This window comes from Aptenodytes patagonicus, chromosome 9 (genome assembly GCF_965638725.1).
Source record: "Aptenodytes patagonicus chromosome 9, bAptPat1.pri.cur, whole genome shotgun sequence".
Lineage (NCBI taxonomy): Eukaryota > Metazoa > Chordata > Aves > Sphenisciformes > Spheniscidae > Aptenodytes > Aptenodytes patagonicus.
In genome coordinates this window covers 20,670,876-20,698,217 of record NC_134957.1, presented here as the reverse complement: position 1 = coordinate 20,698,217, position 27,342 = coordinate 20,670,876, and the positions used below count along the sequence as shown (strand labels likewise).

General features: G+C 42.4%; 2 protein-coding genes across 12 annotated transcripts in view; both read left to right on the top strand.

Moving 5' to 3' along the window:
• Window positions 1-14,758, top strand: part of ACSL4 (acyl-CoA synthetase long chain family member 4) — a 41,937-nt gene extending 27,179 nt beyond the window's left edge. For all 11 annotated transcript variants that reach the window (XM_076347377.1, XM_076347376.1, XM_076347374.1 and 8 more), the window contains 12 exons: window positions 328-437; window positions 529-667; window positions 2,127-2,277; window positions 3,449-3,572; window positions 4,357-4,428; window positions 7,347-7,486; window positions 7,961-8,133; window positions 8,334-8,408; window positions 8,639-8,830; window positions 9,377-9,491; window positions 10,181-10,338; window positions 12,213-14,758. In XM_076347377.1, coding sequence (XP_076203492.1) covers window positions 328-437; window positions 529-667; window positions 2,127-2,277; window positions 3,449-3,572; window positions 4,357-4,428; window positions 7,347-7,486; window positions 7,961-8,133; window positions 8,334-8,408; window positions 8,639-8,830; window positions 9,377-9,491; window positions 10,181-10,338; window positions 12,213-12,370 — 1,607 coding nt within the window. In that variant the 3' untranslated portion in view covers window positions 12,371-14,758. The remainder of the gene's footprint in view (window positions 1-327; window positions 438-528; window positions 668-2,126; window positions 2,278-3,448; window positions 3,573-4,356; window positions 4,429-7,346; window positions 7,487-7,960; window positions 8,134-8,333; window positions 8,409-8,638; window positions 8,831-9,376; window positions 9,492-10,180; window positions 10,339-12,212) is intronic.
• Window positions 14,759-20,661: 5,903 nt separating this feature from the next.
• On the top strand, window positions 20,662-21,006 carry KCNE5 (potassium voltage-gated channel subfamily E regulatory subunit 5). Its single transcript, XM_076347667.1, has one exon. The coding sequence runs from the start codon at window positions 20,662-20,664 to the stop codon at window positions 21,004-21,006; it is 345 nt and encodes a 114-aa protein (XP_076203782.1).
• Window positions 21,007-27,342: the final 6,336 nt, after the last annotated feature.

Sequence of the window (27,342 nt, the reverse complement as noted above, 5' to 3'; positions counted from 1 at the left end):
TGTTATTAAGGGCGTTGTCCAAATGCCTCTTTAAACAGCGATGGGCTTGGGGCATCGACCACCTCTCAAGGAAGCCTGTTCCAGTGTTTGACCACCCTCTTGGTAAAGAAATGCTTCCTATACAACTGTCATCCTCATTTCAGAGGTCTCTTGTGGCATAAAATTCTGATGTGGAAAAAATAAAAGCTGTTTTGTTTCCAAATTAGAAAATCCCCCATTGAGCTAATTTTATGCTCCTGCAATGCCTTCTAGTGAGCTAAAGCTAGAGCTTTTGCGTTTAGCATTACTTCAGCATTTCTTTCACGTTCTCTCTCTTTACTGTAACAGTTGTTACGTTGTATGCCACCCTGGGTGAAGAGGCAGTAACCTATGGTCTCAATGAGTGTGGAGCATCATATCTGGTCACTAGCGTAGAACTTCTTGAGAGCAAACTTAAGGTAATTTGGTACCAGCTTCACCTGCTTACAAGCAACCCTATAATAATTTTACAGTGCAGTCAGTACCAAAAGTTTCATTTCTCTTCTATAGAATGCATTGCCGCAAGTCTCCTGTCTTAAACATATCATTTATGTGGACAAGAAGACTATCAATAAATCGGAATACCCTGAAAACATGGAGATTCATAGTATGCAGACAGTGGAAGAGCTGGGAGCCAAACCAGAAAACTGTAAGTGAATCACTTCACAGAGAACGACTCAAGCAACGTTAACAGTGAAATCAGACCTAGGTTAAGAGGGATGCGTAGCAGAAAAAAAACCACCCATGCAGGTCTCCCACACAAAGGCAGTGGCAGATTGCCAGTTCATCCTCTGGCTTCCTTTAAATAAACGGAAAATTTGTTTGATCTCTATTTATTGTCCTGCACCTTTGTTTAAAGTGTCAGGTATTTCAGGATAAAACTTTATTTTTAACTTCTAAACCATAACCAGAATAATTTAATTTTAAGACTCCACCTTTGCTGTAGGAAGTGAAATAGAATCTGGTGCAGTGTTCCATTTTCTGCCACTCTTACCTTTTATTCATCTTATTTTCACTGTTTTTCCTAAGAAAAGAGGAGAAAGCACTTGAGGCTTTTTTTTTTTTGCTTGTTGGATTGGAAATGTCTTTTTTCTTAACTAAGCTGTAGCTAAAAAGCACCTTGGGCTAGAGGAATAACCATTATATCCCTTGCTACACTGGGCAGCCAGGAGCGACTGTAAACATCTGCTTTAAAGAAGGAAAAACCAGCCATGATCATCTCTTTTCCTTAAATCAGCAGTCTGTGCTCAGCCAGATCTCTTCTCTCTTGAAGAAAAGAGGAGAGAAACTGGCAAAGGAGCTTTTTGCAGGGAAGCACACATTCATTACCACTGCTTATTTTTGATCAGCTTAAGGTACGGATACAAACCAGCGGTTACCTTGAGGGGTGTTGGTTTGGTTCCCCCCCCCCCCCCCAAAAACCCTGCTTCCCTTGCAGACACTTCTGCTGCCTCTCTCGCTGTGAAAGCCAGTAACTTTCATCCCAAGAATAAATGTCAAGGGATTAAAACAAAAACAACAACAAAAAAATCAAAAGTCAAGTGTAAGCTTATGCTTTTCCACTAACTAGCAGCTTACCTGAGGAATGTTCATTTAAAACAAAGAAAAAAGAAAAGCAGTCTTAGCTCTACAACCTTGGCTTTGGAAGAGTGAGTGACAGAAAAGCTGACTCGCAGCATTTTGGGGCGTTGGGGATTTTTTGGTTTTGTTTTTTTCTCAACCCGTTGTTTCTCTCCAGTACCGTATTTTTTCCCTTCACTGCCCTTGGCAGGTTTACTTGGTCTTCAGAAGGCTTCTTCTATGAAACTTTCAGTCAGCTCTAAGACATAATGGCAAAAGTATCACCCAGGTTGCGTAGATGCCCAAAAACTTGTCATTCCTTTCAAAATCTGCCTTCCCTCATTTCCTCTTAAAAAGAGACCACTGCTCTCTTCATCACTGACTTCTGCATCCACCACTGACCACTTCGCAGCACATCGTGCTTGCCTTTGCTGCAGCACCTGTATCACACTGGTTGATTACAGACATTTTCACATTGATTAATTACAGAAATAACAATTTAAAAAGTAGATAAGAATTAATAACAATTTTTCTCCCGCATTTTGCAGCGAGCATTCTGCCGAGCAGACCTGTTCCTACAGACTTGGCTTTAGTAATGTACACCAGTGGCTCTACCGGGAGACCTAAAGGAGTGATGATGATGCATAAAAACTTAATAGCTGGAATGACGGGACAGTGCGAAAGAATACCTGCGCTGGGGTAAGAAACACTTAGTTGTCACATGTACGGAGAAATAAGACAGAACCTCCAAAAGTACGCAAGTTTATAGAAAGTCTGTTGCTGGCATCAGGTGTTATCAAATTTCTTCAGGATATTTTTATTGTTATTTTATATTTATAAGAACTATATCTTGCGTTTGTGAACTTACCCCGTTGTTTTAAAAGGATGCCCTTCTAGCTCTTGTCTCACATGCTGTTTCTACTTTTTTTTATTAGTATTATTACCCTTAGCTTTAGGTCTGTGATGGATTTTTGCACTTTTGTGCATCAGAAGATGCCACCAGATAAGGAGATTCCTCATCTAGTCAAACTTGGGAAGTTTTTTTTAGATGTTTTCAGGCAGCTAGAATCACTTGAAGTATGTCGGAGCCTACCCCTTCCATTGATCTAGAGACACCACCGTTGGGTGGATAATGCACGTGCTGCAGAATCTGCTCAAGTATACTTCACTGAATGAGCAGAAAAGTAATAAACTGGGCACTAACGATAGTAAAACCAACTGCAAATTCCCTCACATTAATATTTTGAGGAAATTTTTCATGAACTTGGGTGTGTTTGTTACTGCATTCATGAAGGGTTTAGTAGCTGAAATACGCTACGTTGCTAACTCCTTTTGTGATAAGCTATAAAACCAGTTCTGACCTAATGCTGAAAGCTTCTGTTAAGTGACAGCTCCGAGTTTCTTGCTGAGAAATCTCCAAGAATTTTTTTCCTGAAATAAGCCTCAGCACTTCAGTGATCAGCTCTCTTTCTACTGAACTATTTTAGAAGGAGATGCTATGATGACTGTCAAGGAGTTGTAAGTCATTGGTGATTATTTTAAAACATAGTGATTTCATCCTTCATTTGGTACCTGGGATGACATCTCCCACAAGGAGAGGAAACAGCAGTGGAGACTAAGGAATCTTTGCGTTTCCTAGAAAACAAGGCAAATCCTGTAATTCATTCCGATTTCAGTAAGGTGGGATTTTCCCCATTTTGTTCATCAGCTGTGGTTTGAAATCACACCCTTCTTGTGTGCAGAAGAATAAGCCTCACTTGTGATCCAAGTCTTTCAAAAAGGAATAACTAAGCACACAATAAAACTGTTAAACAGTATTTTCAGTCCACTTGTGCATCATTGTTAATTAGAGAATCCTTTCCTTTCCTAGACCCAAGGATACTTACATTGGTTATTTGCCTCTGGCCCATGTGTTAGAATTGACAGCAGAAATTTCTTGCATCACTTACGGCTGCAGGATTGGCTACTCCTCTCCACTCACACTATCGGATCAGGTGAGGGGGAAGCTTAAATTTGCTTTTGCAGTCTTCTCGCTCAGCTATCCTCTTTCATTAAAGAAATGCTGATGTATGTGGCACGCTTCAGAAATGTAATTGTTTTTGTTCAGAAAATGATGCAAATTAACGTTCCTGGTGAACTATAGCAGCGGGTCATACCATGTAAATTTTATTAAAGCCTTTACTTTTATGATACTTAGGAAACCTAAAAGAAAACCTAATAATTGCATATAGCATTATCCACTGGATATCAGGATAAGAACAGCTATTAATAGATTAGCTGAACGTAAGACTGTTTAAAGTGATTTTAAGCTTTTGGTCTCACTTTATCAGTTCTTTATCCAGTTATTGTAGATCTTCTATTTAGCCCTTTGCCTTTTTCCATTTAACAATTAAGACAAATAAGAGCAAATTAAGCTGGAAAAGATTGCTTCTGTATGTTTTGCTGGTATAGAGATTGCATCAGGCAAAAGAAACTCCTGGAGGAAGATGGAGGAGAAAGCAAGTGCTAGAGGGCGGCAGTAAGAGAAAGATGTACAAAGTGGACTTAACCAGGTTGGGCTTGTAAAACATCTAGCATTTTGGTTGAAATTGTTGTTAATAATTACTTTTTCCATCACAATGGGAAAAAAAGTGTACGCAGGAAGTGGTTTTTTTTGAGGGATGGAGGAAGAGATTTAAACAAATTACATGCTAATATATCTCCCTCTTTTTTTTAGTCCTTTTCTAAAGAGCTGCTTGGCTTTCAGCTTCATAAATTGACATTTTTTCCTTATTACAGTCAAGTAAAATTAAGAAGGGAAGCAAAGGAGACTGTACTGTACTTAAGCCTACCCTGATGGCAGCTGTGCCTGTAAGTATGCAGAAGCAAGTTTAGCAAAAAAATTACGCTTTCTATCTGTTCATGCTAGAAAAATCTATTTACTAACATTTTTTTCTCTTCATGTGTAAGTAACTGTCACTAATAGGAGAAAAGCAGCATATAGGAATTCCAGTTGTCATTGCTTGAACCGAGTACTGATGCTGCAGATGAGCACAAGAATACCTGTATGCAAAAGCCAAGACCCCTTTTGATCCAAAACTGTAAATGTGTTTTAGTAGTCACAAGTGATGTTTCACTGGGCTACTGATACAACAATAGGATACAGAAAGTCTTTGACATTCAGAGTCTGAAACTCCTTTTTGCATAGGGAGAAGGCAGGGTGGCTTTGGCTAGGATGGACACCGTAAGATACAGGCATTTGGCCGAGTTACAGAACTTAGCAAGTTAAGCGGCGCTGCCGTAGTGGTTGGGGGTGCTCGGTCTCAGCTGCTTGTCTCCAAGGTAACACTTAGGCTAAGTCTCTCTTGCTGTTCTTAGGGTAAGCAGGCTGTGCTTAGCCTCCTCTTGTAAGAAAAAAAAAAATGATCAGGAGACTGTAACTCCTGTTGCTTCTGTAGCTTACGTTGGGCTTTGGGTGACCAGGCTTCTGCATTCCACAAGATCTTAGCGCTATCCGACAAATACACAAATGTTTGCGTTTTTCTAATGCAAAAACCTTCCTCATATGTCCTGGAATCACTTGTGCTTCTCTTATGATCGTATCACCTCTGTGGCTCGTAAGACTGGTAGCAGCAGCTTTTGCCACATGGTGGTGGAGGGTGAAGAGGAGGATTTAATGCCATTTAAGAGTAGTGAGTTTTGGTTGGATGTGGTTGTTCTGCAGCATCTTTTGGGAACAGCCAGGAGTTTTTAAATCAATTACTCGCTTGCATTTTTTATTTTATAAAATAATAATCATATATATAGGCTTGGTCTTTTTCTTAATAATTAACTGAGTGAAAATTAGTATGTCTGAGAACCCCAGCTTTTTGGAAAATATCCATTTAAATTTATTTCCTGGGAAAATTCAAATGCATGACTACTGGCAAAAACAGTGTAAGTTTTAAATACGGTCATAATCCCTCTTGGAAGGACTGTATTTCATGCACGTGCAAAAAAAAAAGTCCATGCAGACAGTTTCGTATGAATTAACTGCAGAACAGTGACAATGCTGAACCCCACCTAAATGTCTTGATTCTACAGACTGACTATCGCAAAGAAGTTAGCAGAGAAAAAAATAAAACTGAAACTGATGATCCATTTTCAGTTGATAGCATACAGGATCTAGAGTTCAACAATCTATAGCAAAGAGGAAAACCTTCAGAAAGCCCCAGCAGAAACAACACTTGCATAACATCATCTAATAAATATTTCTCTCCCTGGAACTATTGCCTTGTTTTTATCGTCAAAACATCATAACATCACCAGTGATTAGAATGTATAAGGAGTGAAATGGAAATTAACTCTAACAGAATCCAGAGACACAAATATTTCTAAATACTTGATTCAGTCAGAACATTGTAATAAGGGTTAATAGTTCCTTCCAGCCTTTGTAATTCTGAATACCTTGTCATGCCTCTGTAGTCTTTACAAAAGGCTACAATTAATTCTGCTTTAAGGTAATTGTCTGGCTTTTGGAAACATTAGATGATATTCTGCAGGTAAACTGGGCTGAAAATCATGTACAGTTTTTCTGAAATTCTGCAATTTGTCTAAATTGCAATCATGAAGGAACTAATCAAAAACACTAATGAGAGTGGTTTCTAATAAGACTTCAATATTTTGATCCCTGATATTTCAAAGTACATAATTTTCATAGCTTTCTTTTCAATTTTAATTTTGACTTTTGTTAGAAAGCATGTAAATACTTCAAAGCATTGTGCTCTGTAACAAGCTTGAAGGAGCCAATCCTTAAACTTCTGTTAAATACTTCACCAGGCTGAACGCTATTTATTTTAAGTTCTGTGTATTTTAGTGATCATAAGCTTATTATTTTAACGGAAATTAATTTCTCATCTGTGACAGAATTGTGGGGGTTTTTGTCAGGTAACTAGAATTGCTGCAACCACATTGCTTTGAAAGTTGAAAGGCTTCTCTTGGAAAAGGAAGCGGCGAAATGAAATCTCTCAGTTCGTTCCCTTGAGCTTGCCAATTGCCGTGGATAAAGTACAGCATCAGGACTCTTAAGCACGATAAACCCTGCATGGCATATACCAACCTTTTGCAAAGAGATTTAGCTAAATTTGAATTCAAAGTTTTCTAAATGAGTTTATCACATTTTAAGTACAGGTTAAGGTGTTATCGATAATGTAAGCAATATAACATAGCAAGTTTTATTACACTATGGCGTGTTACCCAAGATTTGTAGCTATGGTTGATAGAGAAGACGTCTTCAGAATGAGGAGTGGGAAGTATTTTAAAACCAGATCGGAGGTTTAGAAGCCGTTTGTAGAAAAGCAAGTGGTACTATGAATTACTGCAGTATGCCCGAAGACCCGCAATGGTGACTCAATTACTTGCCCTTGACTTCAAGGCACGTCTTCTAATATAAGCTACATACTACAGCGTTGAGGGTTCTTCCTCTCTAGTGATACTGGTGTGAGGAGAAAAAAGCAACTGGAGAAAAGTAAGGCTAAGTCACTAGTTTTCTACTGCACTTGCGATACTTTGTTCCACTCATTTCAAATAGCTCCAAGCTGCGATGGTCTATAAATTGACTAATTGATCACACATTAAAAGCATTACAGTTAAGCATTGCCTAACCAATGATGCAGACCTTTTCACTCTTACCATATTATCCATTTTAAAGGAAGAATAATAGGTTATTTTATTTTTAACATGGAATTTAATTTACACGTGCTAGTCTATTCTATGTGGTAATTTTCCTTGCTCTTTTTAACACGTTGTAGGAAATAATGGACAGAATTTATAAAAATGTCATGAGTAAAGTTCAAGAGATGAACTATGTTCAGAGAACTCTGTTCAAGATAGGCTATGACTACAAATTGGAACAAATCAAGAGGGGATACGATGCACCTCTGTGTAACGTGTAAGTGTAATTCACAGTCCAAGTGTACCTTTTTCCTTGTGATTTGTTAAGACAGTCTAAGAGAATAATCATCTAAGCTATCTGACATCAGACCATTCTCATCCAACATGCAAATATCATCTAACGACTAACTGAAATAATCCACGTTCTTACTGGAAAAGGATAAGGTATTTAATGGTAGGAATGACTAACCTTCAGAACAGATGACTAGTTAGTTTTCATTGGATTGCTTTTTTTTTTTTGTAATAAAATTGGAATGTTTGTTTAGTTAAGTTACAGGAATTCTGCCGTCTTCAAGTGTTACACAAGAGGTAACGTTTTTGATTATCCCTGCTGTCCACTAAAAATCTGTCAATGATTAAGTTATTTTTAAGGTGTTCCAGATAGGAAGGAAGAAGGTTTGTGTCTTTTTCTTTTTATAAAAGTGAACTGAGTGAATTATTTTTTTTTTAATGCTTTTTTCCTTCTTTCAAGACTATTGTTTAAAAAAGTAAAAGCATTACTGGGAGGGAACATCCGTATGATGCTTTCTGGAGGAGCACCACTCTCGCCTCAAACACAAAGATTCATGAACATCTGTTTTTGCTGTCCTGTTGGTCAAGGCTATGGACTAACAGAAACATGTGGAGCTGGAACAATTACAGAAGGTAGTTAAAATGCTTCTGGAAATACATAATTTAAGATATAGGTATCTATGAGGGCTTGGTGGAGTTTTCTGTGAAGTCAAAATAGCTGTAGTTCTTAACTGCAATAAAGTAACTTGAGATAAGCTACTGCCTGATTTATGGTTTGAGTTTATATTTCAAATGACAAAACTCTTTGTATTCTTCCTTGTTCTCTCCCCAAGCTGCTGATTACAGCACTGGCAGAGTTGGAGCTCCTCTTGTTTGTTGTGAAATAAAATTGAGAGACTGGCAAGAAGGTGAGAGTATTAAAAGTTTTGATTTCAGAGTAACTAATTTAACCACTGCTTAGCTGGTTTCCTTGCCTATCTGCTTAGCTAGGTGTAGCATATGAAATAATTGTTCTTTATCTTTTATAATAGTCATCAATTTGTGCGCATTAACTTCAAGCTGAAGTTTCAAAATATTTTTCCTGGCAGCAGAATACGCAAGTTAAAAATAATTGTGTGGGGATTTTCTTGTTTTTCAGGGGGCTACACTAATAAAGACAAGCCTAATCCGAGAGGAGAAATTGTAATTGGCGGACCTAATGTCTCAATGGGGTATTTTAAAAACGAAGAGAAGACAACAGAGGAGTTCTCCATTGATGAGAATGGTCAGAGGTGGTTTTGTACAGGAGATATAGGGGAATTTCATCCGGATGGGTGTCTGCAGATCATAGGTTGGCCTCAATTTTTGCTATCTTAATCTGTTACAAGATGTTGACCAAACATAATTATAAGCCTGCTATTAATCCTGTTGGCTTTGCCAGAGCTAATCTACTTAAGGTTACCTGCTTGCAGAATCACTGTGTAAAACATTCCCAAAAGTCCTCACAGCTGTAGGAAAATTTTGGCAGCGATGCTGTTTCCTGTGACATTATCACCATCTAAATTTAGCACATGGACTTTAAAGAATAAATGTAAGATTAATTTTTGGTATTAATTACAAAGCTTTAAAATCAGAGTCCCCATCACTTTCATGCAAGTTGCGTGACAGGAAGCGTAGCGCTATAGAAACTTTCTTACAGAAGCCTTTATAAAGTTGGCAGAATATGTACATGCTGTTAGCTGCTTTAAAATTTCAATAAGATGCTTTAGTTCATGTTTATTAAGAATCTTGCATAGCATTGCACAAAATACATGTGTAGTGGCTTTGCACATGAGTCTGTGGAAATGCAAAAGTTTAAATGGAACAAGTGTTTTCTTCCTTCCCCCTCAACTCCTAGATCGTAAGAAAGACTTGGTAAAGCTACAAGCAGGAGAATATGTATCTCTGGGCAAAGTGGAGGCAGCGCTGAAGAACTGTCCGTTGATTGACAATATCTGTGCTTATGCCAAAAGGTAAGAGCGGTATTAGTTTAAAACTCCATTTAGGGTAAACATGAAATACAGGCTCTGACCCACTTCTCTGACGATATACTGTAGTTTTCCATGGTTGCCATTGAACAAACCCCCCTACCAGAGTTCTAAACAGCATTTCTGAAGTAGCACAGGTGCCCAGATTCCCTAAGAGCTGAAGAAATGACCTATGTTTTTCTGTTGGCGCTTCCCCTATCCTAATCCACGCCAGTTCCATCCCATCCCTTCCCCAAACAGGTATAATTATATTTAGCATGTGTTTTGGCTTTCTGTCAGAATACCAGAGAAAAGTTAATCTGGACACTTTGCACCTGATCCAAAAGCTCTCCACTGAGTTTTGGAAACAGTCCGGGTCTCTCCTCCCCCTCCCCTCAAACGCACGGCACGAAGGGAAACTGAAGAGAACGAGCTAAACCGAGATGCGCGTTCATGAAATTACAGCAAAGCACGATACCGATCAAACCTAACGTTGTAGAACAACTTAGAATACCTTTAAGTCATCAGTTGTGAAGACTTAATGTACCAGAAGGATTCTGTATGGGGGAATAACTACAGTTCAAAAAGCACTGTGGATCTGTGTATCTAACAGCAAGTAAGCATTTTCCTCTCCGAAATGGAAGCCTCAACTGTTTGGATTTTTTTTCCTTCCTTCTCTTGCCATCTTGTGGTAGCGACCAGTCTTACGTCATCAGTTTTGTGGTTCCTAATCAGAAGAAGCTGACGGCACTAGCTGGGCAGAAAGGCATCAGTGGAACCTGGGTAGATATTTGTAACAATCCTACAATGGAAGCTGAAATACTGCGAGAGATTAAAGAAGTGGCAAACAAGAGTAAGTAAAGCAGCATATTGTGCTAGCCAATCTCATGGTGCTTATCCAACAAAAACTTTCAGTTATCCTCACTAACTGCTCTTCCTTCTTCCTGTTGCCTCTGTATCCGCCAAAACTTAATAGTTTAATCGGAGGCAAAGACCACATCAAATTATTGCCTATTATCCCAGGAATTGACATAATTTTTGGTCGTGTTAACTACTTTATCTTTTTTTATTTTCTAAAAAATCCCGAGATTTTTTTCAACTAACTTCTAGAGACAGGTTGCTTGTCTAATACAGTTGAAATAAGGTCCAAAAGAGCTGTCAATTTGGAAGGAGGGTTACAAGACATTTGCTGGTGAGAAAACTAGTTACGCAAGAGATTTCAAAGCTTTTTTTCCCCCATGCAACTTTGTTCCCTACGGCTTTGAACAACCATGATCCTTGTGGTTGTACTGGCTTAAAAGCCTGCTGTTCCTTGCTGTGGTACTCAATGATCACAAGCCTCGTCAATCCTTTATGGGGCCAAAAAATTAACAAACTGGAGAAAAAAGTCTCTAAAGCACTTGGCACCTCATACAAGGAAGTAGTACAACTGGACTTAAGCACACGCTAAGCACTGCCTCTTGAACTTTAGAGAGGAGAATCTGCCTTTTGAAACTGAGAAAACAAGAATGAGAGGCATTATTAAGTCTTGCCTTTAATAAATCAACCCGTAGGTCTCAGACTTGGGTTTAAACATTTTAATCCGTGTTTTTCTATCATGAACTAGGCAAATTACTATCCGTATAGCTTTGTTTAGTCAAAATCTTTGCTTATCCATTCTTTCTACCTTCTAGGTAGCAGTCTACCATTGAGATACAACTAAATTAGTTGAAACTTTTTTCCAAGGCTCTTTTAGAGAGATCGTTCTCATTTTTAGCGGAACATAATGCACCTTCATCACGAGCAGGCACGTATCCAAATAAGATGAAACAGTACGTTACAATACCAGTTTGAAGTCAGGGACAGAAGAGCTCCTGGGGACAGGCTTACAGCCAGAGGTCCCAACTGCCCTACGCCTTCTGCCACCTAGAGGGTACGCTGCCACAGGCTGCCCTGGAAATTCAGCTGCAAGTCTATGCACCTGGGATCCTACTGTAGGCCTCCGCGCAGGAGCCGATGGCAAAGGCCGTCAAGTGTTGCACACACGCAGCAGCTCCCTGCCCTGTTCCTGATGTCCCTGCCCTTCTCCCTGAAGCACTTGCCTACCTCCTCCCTTGCTTACCCCTCTTTGGCCCATTGCCTGGGCAAGAGATAGCGGCAGCTTTTGGTTGCAGTGAGGCTGTGCACGTGTCAAGCCACAGCTTCCAGCTGAAGGGAAAATAAGTGACCAAGGTAACAATAATACAGAGAAGTCCCTTTATTTTTAAGTCTAAACTGACTCTTAGGAAAGAAGAATTTGGGAAAGAATCTTTCAACCATGGAAAGTATAGAAGTACTTCATTATAATTTAAATACGAAGCACATCCAACTAGTCAAGAGTTAATCTAGTTATTACTACATTCCTATAATAAAGATACAACTCTAGATTTCAGTGTATCCTCTTGTGACAGTAGTCTCAGATCTTCAGGGAACACAATCATTTGTTGAAAGCTTTAGGTTTTACACTGTCACATCCAATACAAGCTATAAGTACAGTGGGTTTATCAGAGTATTTGCACACTAACCAGCACTCAGCATTGGTACAAGATTAAATTTGCTTGGGGCCCTTCTGCAAGGTTACTTCATTAAGTAGGACACCATACTATACAAGCTGCAGGGCGCTCACCTTAGATTTTTAGGTAGCATGAATGAGTATTTCATTTGGCTAGGTAATCGTAGTCATGCTTTTGTTTCTTCTTGTCCCTGCAGTGAAATTAGAAAGGTTTGAAATACCCATCAAAGTACGGTTAAGCCCTGAACCGTGGACCCCAGAGACTGGGTTAGTCACAGATGCTTTCAAGCTGAAAAGGAAAGAACTGAAAAACCATTACCTCAACGACATCGAAAGAATGTATGGAGGCAAATAAACAAGTCGTGTTGACCAGACAGTTGTGCAGATGGTTCCTACTCATGCCTCAAGTTTGGATGTCTGTGTATACTGTAGATTTCACACATTCAGAAAATATACCAAATGGATGAATGTTTCTATAGTCTCTATCGAGTACAACAGAGAATATCTTAGACTCCAAATTCTTAATTATTAGCAGATTAGACACTGATGGTCTTCGTAGAGTTTCATGTGATCAGCTCCAGTTTTGAGACAGACATCATTATGTGAAGCAGTATGACCAGGTAATTTTATTATTATTGTTTCTCTAGCACATTCAGACTGCTTGCAACTTCTCTGTAATTCATTCTGAAGCCTGGCCTGTATTTCAAAGAGAAACATTAATGTAATTGTGACGATTCTTCTGTCATAGTAAGCTACTCAGTGAGGGAGGAAAAGAGTGTTTGAGGTCTACCCTTCTGCATTTAAAAAAAAAAAAAACAAGACAACAACATCAGTCAAGAACTTGCTAGAGATCACTAATAATGCACTGCTTGAGAATGGATGGATTCTTCTGCACATCAGTTAGTATCTTGAATATTTACAGTGCCTAAAAGAGAATATAAAGTACACTTACGGAAATAAAGGTGAACTGAAAAGCTGTCTAAAACCAAGTTATTTGAAATTTCATTCAAGAGCGTTGAATTAACTACTTCAACTTCCAACTCACCAAATACATTTTTACTTGCCAGTGTATTTTAATTCAAGCAGAGCTTTCCACTAGGACACACAGCATAGAAGAAAACAAAGACTTGCGCTGCTACAGGAGGTACTGGTGAGGAATCATCACCTGAACGCAGAATGCTAACCTTGCATCTTGGCTGGCAAACAACAGTGAAATTGATGGGCAGCTGTCTCTAAGCGGATTTGAAACTCAAAGGAGTTTTGTGCAGGTTTTTTTAATTTGTTTTTGGTTTGGTTCTGGTCTTTTTGAGGGGTGGTTGGTGGTTTTGTTTTTAAGGCACTGATCCTCTCTAGACCTTCACATACATGTGAGTAACAGCACAGGTTACCTGTATGTAATTCAGAGGGTCAGGGTCTAAATGCCTGTATTCACTTTATGGAGAGGCATTTCCGTTCACCTTTTAAATATGGTAAGCGTAACAAGGCAACCAGAAACCAACAGTAGTTTCCCCATCTAGTCTTGTTTTACTTATGAAAGAGTAGTCTGTGGCCAGGGCATCTTTGTTTTATGGAACTTGTAAAAAGGGACAAATCACTCTGTACAGAAATTCATTATAAAAAAATCTTCTCTTACTAACTGGAAGTCATAGATGTGAAGAAGTGGGAAGATATAATTTAATAATAGTTCATCCTTTTGCGTGCAGAATCCCGTACTGTCTTCTTTTGAATTGTAACTGGGCTCCTGCATCCCTGCTAGCTCTTCACACTTGAACCGCAAGTGCTGTAAAAAGTGGAGGCTCTTGATACTGTTCTACTTTGCACTTTCTTAATTGTGTTATATATGTTGCTTACATTTTGTACAGCTGTGGCCCTCAACTGCTATGTATTACAGATTCATTTTAAAGTGTTCATAGATTTCTATTCATAATATTTGTGTTGTGTATATGATGGTTAAAAAGAAAAACTATTTGGTATTGTCACTGTACAGAAAGTAAAAGATTTTGTACAATGCTTCTCTTGAACACACTAGCTTGCAATTTCAGGGCAAGTTTTTCCTTTATCGCATGTACGTGTATTTTTCTTTTTTCCAGTTCAAACAGATTTTGGCAAAAATAAATCATGGCTATATACTCATTAACTAAACAGTCCCTTTTCTCCTTGGGACCAACTTCACGCTTCCCCATGGATAACTTGCTCTGGCCAGTCCGGAACACTGCCAGCTCATCTTCCAAGAACCCCGAGGGGAAAGGGAAAGGGGGGGGGGAAATGTGGTATATAAAGCTGACTGTATCTAGTTGTGTGTGGAACTGCAACAGTCACTAAAAGGAACGAGGAAATAGCTTTTCTGAAAGAGAAAATTATTTTTTTAAGACACACAGTTGGCTTACGACAAGAAGAAATACTTCCCATAGCAGTAGCAACTTTTTAAACGACACTCTCAAGTTTTTCCATGTTTAAAGTTGGTTGCTGTTCAATAGCCTTTAGTCAGCCTGTTAGCATCACAAAAGTGATGTAAGACATGTAAAACATGTAAGAGTTACTTGCACTCGAGTCTGTCAGCAGGTTGTATTTTTTTTTTTTAAACCATGAATGTATTTATATGAAATGTATTTTATCTAGACTGCAGGTATCTTCTGTGTCTTGGTTGACTGCGGATTGCTATTTTATTTATATATATATACACACACACACGTACACAATGTTAACATTTCAAAAGCCGAATACAATTTAAATGCTTCAACAAGTCCGTGTTCTGAAAGATCTTTACCTATGGCACAAGCTGTCTCTAGTTACTGTTCAGGGCCTCACGTTCTCTGTCAAACTGAGCATACCTTAGAAGAACTTCTCAAAAGAAGCCGCAGCGAGTACGTGCTACAGATGTTGAAACCAAAGCCGCGAGCAGGCCTAGTTTTTTCTTTTAAGAAATGAACTAAATGTGGATGTGCTGCAAAAGGCAGTTTGCTACACATCAGCTTTTTCAAGCATTTTTGGAGAAGGGGAAGGATTACGTCAGGCTGCCTTCAAACATGGAGATTATTCCCAAATATAATACTTGCAAGTTTGGTAAGAACTTTATCCTTATTTTTAAGGAGTTCTAAATCCTTTGTGACAGAGCTTCTGGAGAAGTAAGAAACGGAGGATGAGCAAGAATGTCATTCTCGCCATTAAAAATAAGGAACTGGGATGCAGATGAAGCGATAGTATACGGCTTCAAAACCGTTACGTGATAGTTACAGATGCTATCCTGTGCCTGCCTGAAGGGACATACAATACGGGACTGAAGCGTGAGGGAGAAGTTCATTTACTAAACAGGAAGGTTCCAGAAAGCTCAAAGTAGCTGCAAGTTCTTCAGAAAGCAGGTTCAGAATTTGAAATTACCCTCCTAAGTCTGAGAAAGTAGTTCAAAGAGAAACAAAATCCACTTCGGGCATGTCTGATAGAAAATTTTATTTAGGCCTTCTACTTCAAAAAACCATGGGTTATCTAGAGAAAGCCAGAGTATAACTACAATAACCGTGGGACTAGAAATCTTGATCTAGGAAGGAAGATTATAGTTGAGTTTAGCTGGCCTGAAGAGGAATGGCACACGACAAAGAGATGATTAACCTTGAACTACACACAAAGTTACCCTAACAAAGGCACAAACGAGCTGTCACCAGCGGAAGAGGAGGAACCCAGAGTAAGTTCACACTAGGTGACATTTATGATTAGACATTTTAAAAGAAACACAGAACTTTAAAACAATTCTGTGCTAAACACTGAACTAGTTGCTCAGGATCTCTGCCACCGAAAGTCTTTAGAGCCTCAGAGCCGAGGCAGGTTAAACAAACGCCTTTCAGGAACAGCTTTGACACAGAACCTTGGGTGGGGGCTGGAAGGGGAGACCTGGTTCCTGTACAAAACGCAACAGCAATGCCGCACGTAACCGTAAGAGGTCATTAAATGGCTTGCAAGGGGCGGGGGGGAGTATAAACAGAAAAAGTAATGAGTTATTCCCTTAAGAGAGGTGAGGTGGTGTTTAACCAACCCAACGCGATTTTAGTGCCCATTACAACATCAGAGAACTTAGAGCGTAACACGATGTAGAGAGCTGCCTGCCCGGTAAGCCAGTCTGTTGAACTGCAGTTCCCATCAAACACTTTCTGCCTTTATAAAGACCAGGACACAAGAACATGGGTCTCTAATTTTCAGTCAAAAAAAAACCAACCACAAACCCAAATCTACCACATTCCAGAATGATAAGTTTCAAATAACTACATTGTATTCTAATGATAAATTAGTGATGTTCTACAATTACACGCAACACAAGAAATAAATTCTCATTATGTATTTGGTTTTGGTGTTGATTTTTTTTGTTTGGTTGGTTTTTTTTAACTGAGCCTGCCTAATGGCTAAGCTCTGTTTACATGAGTGTAAATCACTTTCCCTTTTGGAAGCTAAAATTTAAGCATTAAAAGCTTAAAAATAAGAAATCTTGTGCTTCTTTTGCATAAGATGCCACAAAGGTGATTTACGAACTCCAATCAGTAAAACTTGCAGTCACCGCTTATATGGAATTCTGAGTGCTGCACGTAGAGTAAAGCTCAGGTATTCCACAGCACTGAGAACTTACCTGGATTAATAAACAAAACAAATTTCCAGTTAACTCGCTGCTGCTGCTGCAAAGTAGATTATCGATTGCTTTTTTTTAATGTGATAGGATTACATCAGCCATGGAGGAATAGGGCTGACTGTACTAAACACGCTTTCCCTGTTGGCCTGTCCTTTTCACGTGATTTAGCTTGAACGAGTTCTGACAGAAATGGGGTGGTGGTTGCACTATTGCTTTGCTACTGGGAGCTGCAATATCTAGAATCTTGCTACGCCTTTATTGGCGAGAGACATGTTTTGAAGAAAATCAGACCCATTCTATATTGACAAAGTGTTTTAACAAAGCTGATTATCACAGGTAATTTGTCCAAAACTGTCTTTAGTTGGAAGTGTGTAGTCTTGACATTAGACCAACGCTAATTAAATTAGACTTCAATCTAATTAAAACAGAGCTCTGGGCACAGCATCTGATCCTCAGAGTCCTCACTTACCCTTTTAAAGAAAAAAAAACCAAAACAATCCGTTGCATTTTTCACTTTTCTCCCATTTTGAAACGCCAATAACCTGGTTAATGATGAACATTAACAGAGATGCCAGAAGTCACTATGTGTGTGTTACACATGCTTACTTCTGCATTTCCCCTCACCTGCCTTCTGTTACAGAAGCGTGACCGCGTCTAGGCTATCCCCATTATTTCTGAAAATCCAGACCCTGAGCACGAATACCTATCACTCTAAGACATGATCTCATACCATTAAAATGCTAAAGCAAAAAGATGTCACCCACGTTTTGCTTTTTTAAAAACACAGCTAAGGAAGCGGTGGGGGAAGAGATTTAGCGCTTCTTGATTTGAAAGAGCGCTGGACTGCTCCGAACAGGCCTACTGTATTGTTGAGCCTATTCAAGAATGAAACTAGCCCAACTACGACTTCGGGTAGTGAGTCCACATATTGTTCCAGCACTTAACAAAAGTCCCAGCCCTGGGAGGTGTTGCCGGGGGTTTTATTTGTTTTAAACAACGCAGTATCTAACCTAAACTTTTCCTGTTGGATGTAGATCAGCTTATTACTTGCGGTGCTCCCCCAGGGAGGGAACATGAAGAACGGGTCGCTGTTCTCTATAGCTGCCTGCCCTACTTTACCTTCTGTCTTTCAAGTCTAAGCAAACACAATCTCTCCTGATGAGCCTGTTTTTAATGACATTTAATCAGGGTCATTTAACCAGGGCCGCTCTGTCCCCATGTTCAAAATACGGTACCAGCCCCATCTGCCCTATACAGCTCAGGGTAATTACCTCCCAAAGCCTCTAACTTCCCCGCATTCCAGAACATATTTGCCTCTTACGTAATAGCACAACTCTCACCTTGTGCCTTTTTTTTTTCCCCCCTTGTTATTTTTAAAACCTGGATCTCTGCTCTGAGCACATGCAGTAGCACAATCATGATATTGCTGCGAGGAGTAGAAATGCACAGGTGGTGACAGCGGCTTCTTAAGGAGCTCTGCAAGCAAATGCTCCACCACAACCCAGGCTGAATTTCTAACAAGTCAGTCTGACTCAGTTTTAACCTACATACAGCCCACTCTAAGCATTTACTGGCGAGCAGAGTCCTTACTTTCAGAGGAAAGATGCCAAGAAAATTGTTCACGCCAACAAAAACTATACTGTAGAAAAGCAAATTAAAACCTGGCACTGTGTGAAGAAAAATCTATCGGGATCTGGGTTTTGGCTGCCTTGAGATTCTAAATGGATATTCAGACCTCCTAACTGTAGTAAAAGCTATGATCTATTGTATTTTCTATTTGACTTCTGTTGTCTAGCCACCAATACACTTTCAGTAGGTCACCCATAGGTAATGAAAAAGCAAGATGCCTGCAATATATCTGAGCCAAAAACTTTGCTTAAGAGAGAAATGATTTTGTAAAAGGACTCGTAAGAGAAAAACCCCACCCGTATGCACAGCAGAAACACGTCTCACTGACTAGGCAGCAATCTCTCACTCGTACCCTATAGCTTGTAAATTCCACTGATGGGGGGGGGAAGTGGAGATCATAACTATCCTTAAACCAGAGGGTTTCTCAGTTTTATTTTGCTGATGGAGAAACAAGAAATAACGAATTGCAACTCTTACGGGGGGGCGAGAACATACTGTTGCAGAAACATCCTGTCTTACTAGTGTTTCTTCTGGAGCAACTTAAAGACTAGAAGAGAAGCATTACAGGAAAACCAGCTGCTATTCTTCCAAAACCTAACCCAGCAGGCCTGCGCCCTTGCCCAATGCTGTTTGCACAGAAAAGCCCAAGTCAATACCACACCAACTTGCCCTTCCAGCTGCCCCTACAGATGGGCACTCATTCTGGTCTGCTGTTAAAATGCATCCTTTCCTCTGAAAGCAATGAGAGGAAAGCGGGACAGAAGACAGTGATCAGCCCTAGCCAGCTCCCAGAAACGGACAAAGAAACTGCACAACATAAAAATTACTCTAAATGCTGGAGAGGTTGTGAACCTGTAACACATGCAACTGCCACATCCACCTATAAGCGTGATGACGACTGAACTTAAAAAGTTACCAGACAACCAACCTGGGAGCAGGGAAAATCTGAGGCTCTCAGAGCATTCATAGGATTTCAAAAAACCTGTAACTATGAGCACAGAGCTTTGGGAGGAAATAAAAAAAAGAAAGAAGAAAACTTGCCTTCCTGCTGCAGCCTCAGGACCCTCTCCAGCACAGACATACTGGGAACAGCCCAGATCCCAGCCTGCTAACATCCTGCAAGGAACAGACCCTCTTCAGCTAAATACCAGTTGTTTTAATTACTCCAATTAATTCTGCCTCTGGGTGTCTGACCGCCACAGCTGCTGCTGCTGCTCAAGCTCCTGTGCCCCACCGCCTTTCCTTGCAACACTCCCTTGCTTTTCTCTGTGAACACGCCGCTCGACAGCCAACCTGCTCCGTGAGCCTGCCCGGGGCCTCCTGTATTGACCTGCTGTAGTTTTGTCAGTGCGGTGCCGGGTGACAGCTCTTGCGCGGGGCCCCTGCGCTCACGGAGCAGCAGGTCCCGCACAGCTCTGCCAGACCGCCTCGGCAGGCAGGGCTCAGATGGACGCCCGTGGGCTTTGCCACAAAGAGCCCTGCAACAGGACTGGTAAGCAGCCAAAGCTCAAATGCCCAGAACCAGCTCCTTCCCGGCTTTATTTTGGGGGACCTGCAATTTCCCAAGCATTTACGTTCATGAGAGATCTTGCACCTGTGATTCAGGGAGCCTGTAAAGGGATTGTTTGCGCTGTTCTCTGAGTGAAATGGAGATTCTTCTCCGTTCTCTCGCTGTTCCCTCCCAGAGGGAGCCCAGCTGGTACGCAGCAGGGCTCAGCAGCCTCACCTGCGCAGGACCTGCTCCCAGGGGCACGGGCGTTGGGACTGCTCAGCTGTTTTCTACATGGCTGCTTTTTTCCAGCTGCACCTTTCGAACAGGATTAGATTATTTTATCCCTTCTAGCGTGGGAGCGTGCATTTGAATGACATTTGGCACTGTCAGGGAGTGGAATCGGCCTTTTCAAACGCCAGGCTCTTTCCTCCCTCCCCGGGAGGTGGCAGCAACGCCGGCTGGATGTCACACGGGCAGCAGCGTGCCGGTAAGAGGGAGGCGCAGCCCGAAGTCACCCGGCAGTAAGGCTGCGGCTGGCACCGCTCGAGTAGAGGGCTCAGCCCTCGGATTTCTTGCATAGGCCGTTTTATCTGAATTCCAGGCACGGTAACAATTACACCGTTCCAAAGCCCTCCGCTGCCAGCACAGGCACAGCTAGGTTATCTAATCGGCTCCCAGGTGCTCGCTCCAGCTCCAATTCGGGACCGGAGCGCGAAGCCCCTTTCCCAGCAGCTCCATCGAACGGTCCGCCCGAACGCAGCCGGCCCCGCCGCCCCTCCCGAGGCCCCGGGCAGAGCCGCGCTCCCCCCGCCCCGGGCGGCCCGAGCGCCCGCGGCGCGCAGGGGGCGGGCGCCGCGTTCCCGCCGCCGGGGCTGAGGGGAACCGCGGCCGGGCGGCGCGGGGCGAGCGCGCCATGAACTGCAGCGAGTCGCGGCGGCTGCAGGCGCTGCTCGGCGCGCTGCTGCGGGAGCTGCGCCGCGGCGGCAACGCCAGCGCGCCCGCGCCGCCGCCGGCCGGGACCGGGGCCGGGGCCGGGGCCGGGGCCGGGGCCGACGCCTCGCTGTACATCCTGCTCATCATGATCTTCTACGGCTGCCTGGCCGGGGGGCTCATCCTGGCCTACACCCGCTCGCGGAAGCTGGAGTCCAAGCACGACCCCTACCACCTCTACATCGAGCGCGACTGGGGCCGCGGCGGCGGCGGCCCGGGACAGCCGGCCGAGGAGGGCGGCCCCGCCGAGGGCCAGCGGCTGATGTGAGCGGCCCCGCGACGCGGCAGGAGCGGCAGACGGCTCGGAAGGAGGAGGAGTCCGTGAGGGTTTCGAGGCCGTCCCGGCGACGGCACCGTTCCTGCCGCCCTCCCACCTGCAGCGGGGCTCCCCGGAGGACTGCGCGCCGCGACCGCTGCCGGGAGGCGGCGGGCCGCTGCCGGGACCTTGCCCGGTGCGGCGGGCGGTGGGACGGCGAATAGCGGGTTCTCGTGCGTTAGCTCGTACGGCGCTGGGGGCTCGTCCCGCAGGGAGGGCTGTTCTTTAGCTCTTTGGATTGATTTGTGTTGCTTTTCTACAATAAATAACCTGCGTTACGTACGTACAGAGACCTCTCTCGTCGGTCGTCTTCAGCTCTTAGTTTAACACCTTCTTCTTCAAAATCAGTTTGTATTCCACCTTGTTATCTGACCGCAATGCTATTACTGCGGGCAGCGTTTCACATAATTAAAAGCAGCTCCATTATTGCTGTATTATGCACCCCTCTGCCACTTCAGAGCATTGATAGTTGTGCCAGGTACAATGGATTGGAAGGGTCAGGTCTCGTTCTGTTAAAAGCAAGACTGTTTTGGCTTATGTGGAAGCATTCATCAGAACAAAAAGAGCTTAGAAACTGAAGTTGTTCCCACGAGGAAACCATCGGTACCTCATCTTGGTACTGCGGCTTTGCCGATGCACAGTAACTTTTAAAGCCGTCAATAACATTCTTCCAAACACAGAGAGATGTGTAATTCCAAGAATATCTTCGTACGAGTTAAACCTGAAGATTAAAACAACATCCAGCGTACGCCTTCTACAGAAAAACCCAGGCAGGCAAACGTTGTTTCAGACGTTCTAGCCATGTTAATAGTCTATCGTTTCTTGGTTTGGCTTTGGGGTGGGTTTTTTTCAGATAAAGATTAATGAACAATGCCAAGGAACAAGCACCTTCACTAGGCATGCTGCACTACACAATGCAAACTGCTATTTGGATTTTATCCAAACTACACCGCAGGAAAGAGAAGCTTCGACATGAACTTCAAAGGAGGAGAGATTTTTATGTTATAGACTCAGATTTCCTATATAATGCTCATGCATATTCTTTCCAACAGCAAAACGGTCTTAAGTTCTTCTTGTATTTGGCAACTACTGCATCTTGCTAATGTGGGGAATCATTGCGAACTGGCTACCTGAAGTGATGAGTTTAAAACAAAAAAAATCCTTGAGAGGACTGGCAGGTAACAAGACAACTTTGTCACCGTAGAAAACTACCCCAATATCCACAGACCAAATTACAAAGTACCATTAGATATCAAACAGTATCTCGTGAATACCTAGACATTTTAACAATTGAAAAGTATGGGGCGGGGAAAAAATCCAAGCTCCAGAAACAACTTCAGTGGGAGTATATGCAATAGCACTATATGCCAGCATTGTATCAGTAGATGCATGTGAAATCTTGAGCTCAGCAAAGAAAATGTAGTAGTCAGCATCAAGTGGAAAAAAGGATGTCAGAGAAACCAACAAACTGCCAATATTCTTAAAAATCCCCTATCACAGAGTTAGACAACAGCGAAAGTTCTAGTCAGCTACCTCCATCTGCAAGGATTCAGACAGTGTCTCTGGAAAATGCAAGTGCTAACTTCAACCTGGACTTTTTGAAGAGCCATAAGCAATATATATATACACACATGCATATATACACACACGTGTGTGTATAGATAGATATTTTAAGCTGCAGAAGCTGACTGTCTAACGGACTTTCACACTGGGATAACTAAAACACTTTATCAGATTTTCCGTGAGGATTTCCTTCAGTACAATCAAAATTAAGCCGACCACAACCAAAGTTTCCTCCTATAAGAAAGAGGGAATCATTATGCGTACCCCAAACCTTTTATTTAACCTGTCTTGGTGATTAACTTCTCATTTTCTGCCTGACGCCTGCCCATCAGCAGGACTCTGGCTTCTAAGAGGCATTACAGACTAATAGCTTGGAAAGTATTTGGGAGCTACAGTGCTAACGGCTGCTGCTGAGCTCCGCTAGATTAGACAAGAATAGGGGAAGGACTGTTAAGAGTTTTCTGAGTATGAAAGATTTGCACACATTAAAGCTTCAATGGACTGGACACTAAAATGTGTGCTTAACACGTTTTATTTAATATCTGACTGCTTTCCACTGCTTCATCCCATAGACAAATCTGAAAGATGGTTGTGGCAGTCCCTCTGAGCGAGTGTCCCACAAATACCACTGATTACATATCTTAATCCATCTGTTTCTCTCCCCCCGCCCGAAATACAAAGTATGTGCAACGTGCTGTATTTGGGTCCTACCTAAAAAAAAGGGCTGCCCTTGTGAAAAAGTTTGCCCTTCATTACACAGCTCACAAATCAGGAAAGCACAGGACCTCCTGCCAAGTAACTAACAAAACATCTAAATCTAATTATCTGCTGTTCTATCTGTACCTTTCAATACCTGAAAGAATCACAAGGTCTCGGTGAACTGTAGTAATTTGTGATTTACAGCAGTCCATCTATTCTTACAGTTACAGTTCAAGCAGATGTTTAAATAAGGTAACACCATCATGCGTTAACTGTAGCTTAACACTGGAACAAGATACACACCATATACACAGATGTGCTTAAATACAATATGCATCTACAAACACTTAAATATACAAATGCAATTGGCTATATCCGTGTTTATTCACTTCACACATTTCTAATATTCACGGTGTCTCTAGTATAGATAATTTTTCAGAATTCTGTATAGGGACGCTGCCCGGTTGTGTAGGGACAGGGTCAGGAAGGCCAAGGCACAGGTGGAGCTGAACTTGGCAACGGACACAAAGGATGGCTTCTACGGGTATGTCAGCCAGAAAAGGAAGGTCAAAGAAAGCGTACACCACCCCCCCCCGATGAACACAACTGGCAAACTGGTAACAATGGACTAGGAGAAGGCTGAGGTACTCAACAACATTTTTGCCTCTGGCAATCTCTCTTCCCACACCTCTCCAGTGGATGGACCGCAAGACAGGGACTGGGGGAGCAAAGTCCCTCCCACTGTAAGAGAAGATCAGGTTCGAGACCACCTGAGAAACCTGAACATACATAAGTCCGTGGGACCTGATGAGATGCATCCCAGAGTCCTGAGGGAACTGACAGATGAAGTTGCTAAGCCACTATCCATCATATTTGAGAAGTCGTGGCAGTCCGGTGAAGTTCCCACTGACTGGAAAAGGGGAAACATAACCCCCATTTTTAATAAAGGGGAAAAAGGAAGACCCGGGGAACTACAGGCCAGTCAGTCTCACCTCTGTGCCTGGGATGATCATGGAACAGATCCTCCTGGAAGCTATGCTAAGGCACATGGAGGACAGGGAGGTGACTTGAGACAGCCAGCATGGCTTCACCAAGGGCAAGTCCTGCCTGACCAACCCAGTGGCCTTCTATGATGGAGTGACTACATCAGTGGACAAGGGAGGAGCTGCGGATGTTGTCTGTCTGGACGTCTGTAAGGCCTTTGACATGGTCCCCTACAACATCCTTCTCTCTAAATTGGAGAGGTATGGATTTGATGGGTGGACTGTTCAGTGGATGAGGAATTGGTTGGATGGTCGCATCCAGAGGGTAGTGGTCAATGGCTCAATGTCCAGGTGGAGATTGGTGACGAGTGGCGTCCCGCAGGGGTCCGTACTGGGACCGGTACTGTTTAATATCTTCATCAGTGGCACAGACAGAGGGATCGAGTGCACCCTCAGCAAGTTTGCAGGTGACACCAAGCTGAGTGGTGCGGTCGACACACTGGAGGGAAGGGATGCCATCCAGAGGGACCTGGACAAGCTTGAGAGGTAGGCCCATGTGAACCTCATGAGGTTCAACAAGGCCAAGTGCAAGGTCCTGCACCTGGGTCAGGACAACCCCCAGTATCAATACAGGCTGGGGGATGAGTGGACTGAGAGCAGCCCTGCCCAGAAGGACTCGGAGGTACTGGTGGATGAAAAGCTGGACATGAGCCAGCAATGTGCGCTCGCAGCCCAGAAGGCCAATCGTATCCTGGGCTGCATCCAAAGCAGCGTGGCCAGCAGGTCGAGGGAGGGGATTCTGCCCCTCTACTCCGCTCTGGTGAGACCCCCCCTGGAACACTGCGTCCAGCTCTGGAGCCCTCAGCACAGGGAAGACACGGACCTGTTGGAGCGGGTCCAGAAGAGGGCCACAAAAACGATCAAGGGGATGGAACACCTCTCCTACGAGTAAAGGCTGAGAGCTGGGGTTATTCAGCCTAGAGAAGAGGCGGCTTCGGGGAGACCTTCTTGCAGCCTATCAGTACTTGAAGGGGGCTTATAAGAAAGACGGGGACATACTTTTTAGCAGGGCCTGTTGCGACAGGACAAGGGGGAATGGCTTTAAACTAAAGGGGGGTAGATTTAGACTAGATCTAAGGAAGAAATGTTTTACGCTGAGGGTGGTGAAGCACTGGCACAGGTTGCCCAGAGAGGTGGCGGATGCCCCATCCCTGGAAGCATTCAAGGTCAGGTTGGACGGGGCTCTGGGCAGCCTGATCTAGTTGAAGATGTCCCTGCCCACGGCAAGGGGGGTTGCACTAGATGACCTTTAGAGGTCCCTTCCAACCCAAACTATTCTATGATTCTATGAATGTAGGCTTCAAAGTATGCATACATACCTCCTGGCTTAGAGAAAGCGTAGAGTACAAAGGTAAGTGATAATATTCCCAGATTTAGGACAGAAAGACTTATCTAATCTGCCTTCCTGCCTATATGAGGTCACAAACCTCAGAATGATCTATGTTATGTTCTAAAGTGCCAATTTATTATTGCCTATATTTATACCTCATTGTAATTTTTGGGTGCAGTAAGTCTGCAAGAAAATAAAAATTGTTTTTATTCCCTATACCTGTCTCACATCTGACCAATCATCAGGGAAGAATAACCAGTGCAAGACCACTACACAAACTGTAATTCCATTTAGAATCATAGAATCATAAATCCCTTGTTTATTTGTGTTATTACTATCAAGATGATGTAGAACCTGTAACTGTGAAGATACAAAATATTTTTCAGTGCACTGTTCTTTTACAGTTTATCTTTTCTCCCTAAACACACAGTACAATTTTTTGTTATAGTCCACATACTGTTTTAAATTCCGCTAAATCACAAATTAGAGGAAAGTGTACCATGGGATAGTTACAGAGGGGAGTTAGAATCCTGTGGTACTCTAACTGCCAACAGAACTGTCCACTTGAATGAAGCCCCCAGTTTCTTGAAGACTCTCTAATGAAAGCAACACCCATAGAGTTCAGCTGGAAACAGGAACCCTACGAAACCAGGTTAGACTGCCCTACCAAGCAGCGCTGCCCCAGGACTGGGAGAAATATAACAAAATTAAGCCTTTCAGAGCAGCAAAACTTCAGTCCATTAGGAATTCAAGCCTCCTAAATCAATTCAGTTACACGTAAGAACTCACAATGCCCCTGTGGATCGTTCCATCCAGATGAGCCTAAGGATTCAGCATGGATGTGTTGAGTTCTGAAGAAAAATGTGCTTTAAACGCTCAGAACCTAGGAACGTGCTGTAGCTGACAGAAGGTTACATTGCAGAGCTGGTAAGTGCACGTCGAGTTCATTCTTACTCTGTTGGCACGAATACACACACCAAAGTACTTGAACACTAAGAGGAATTCATATTGTGGCATACAGAGACCTTGATAAGTAAGTATTAAGCCCAGCAGCAACATTCATTTATTTTTGTTTTACTAAGTCCAATACATTGTGTACTGGCTGGAAACCTTAAAAAACCATGAAGGTGCAAACCCACTGGGACTGAATTGGATTGTAAGATGACAAAAATTAGCCACTGAAATTCACCACACTTTTTTCCATCAACAGTACATTCTAAGGCCCCTGTATTACTGATGCACGGCAAAATGGCCATTTAGTCTCCGTAGTCCGTTCAATCACTGGACACAAAAGATAACAAGATAGATTTATTGATATTATTAAACCCAGCCTTCTGAAGGAATAAGCTCAGCTATCAGTGACCTACTTCTTCTCAGTTAGGATCAGAAAAGAAAAGCTTGTTTAGTAAGACTTAACTATTCTTTTCTTCAGCCCAGGGGGAATATTGAAAGAGCAATTTCTGGCTTCACTTTCAACAGACATGCAAAAATACTTTCTGTTTTGGCTCTAACTGTGAGTTATTTTTCCCAGCGCTCCTAAACCTTTATGCTGCATCAGCCGTCAGAGCCTTGCTCAGGATAATTACAAAAAGTGACTGCTTGCAATGCCTCACCGAAATCTACACCTTCAAACACAGCAAGAACTTTACAATA

Excerpts from the sequence above, each read along its gene's own strand:
- KCNE5 (XM_076347667.1), top strand. The coding sequence starts at position 20,662 with ATGAACTGCAGCGAGTCGCGGCGGCTGCAGGCGCTGCTCGGCGCGCTG.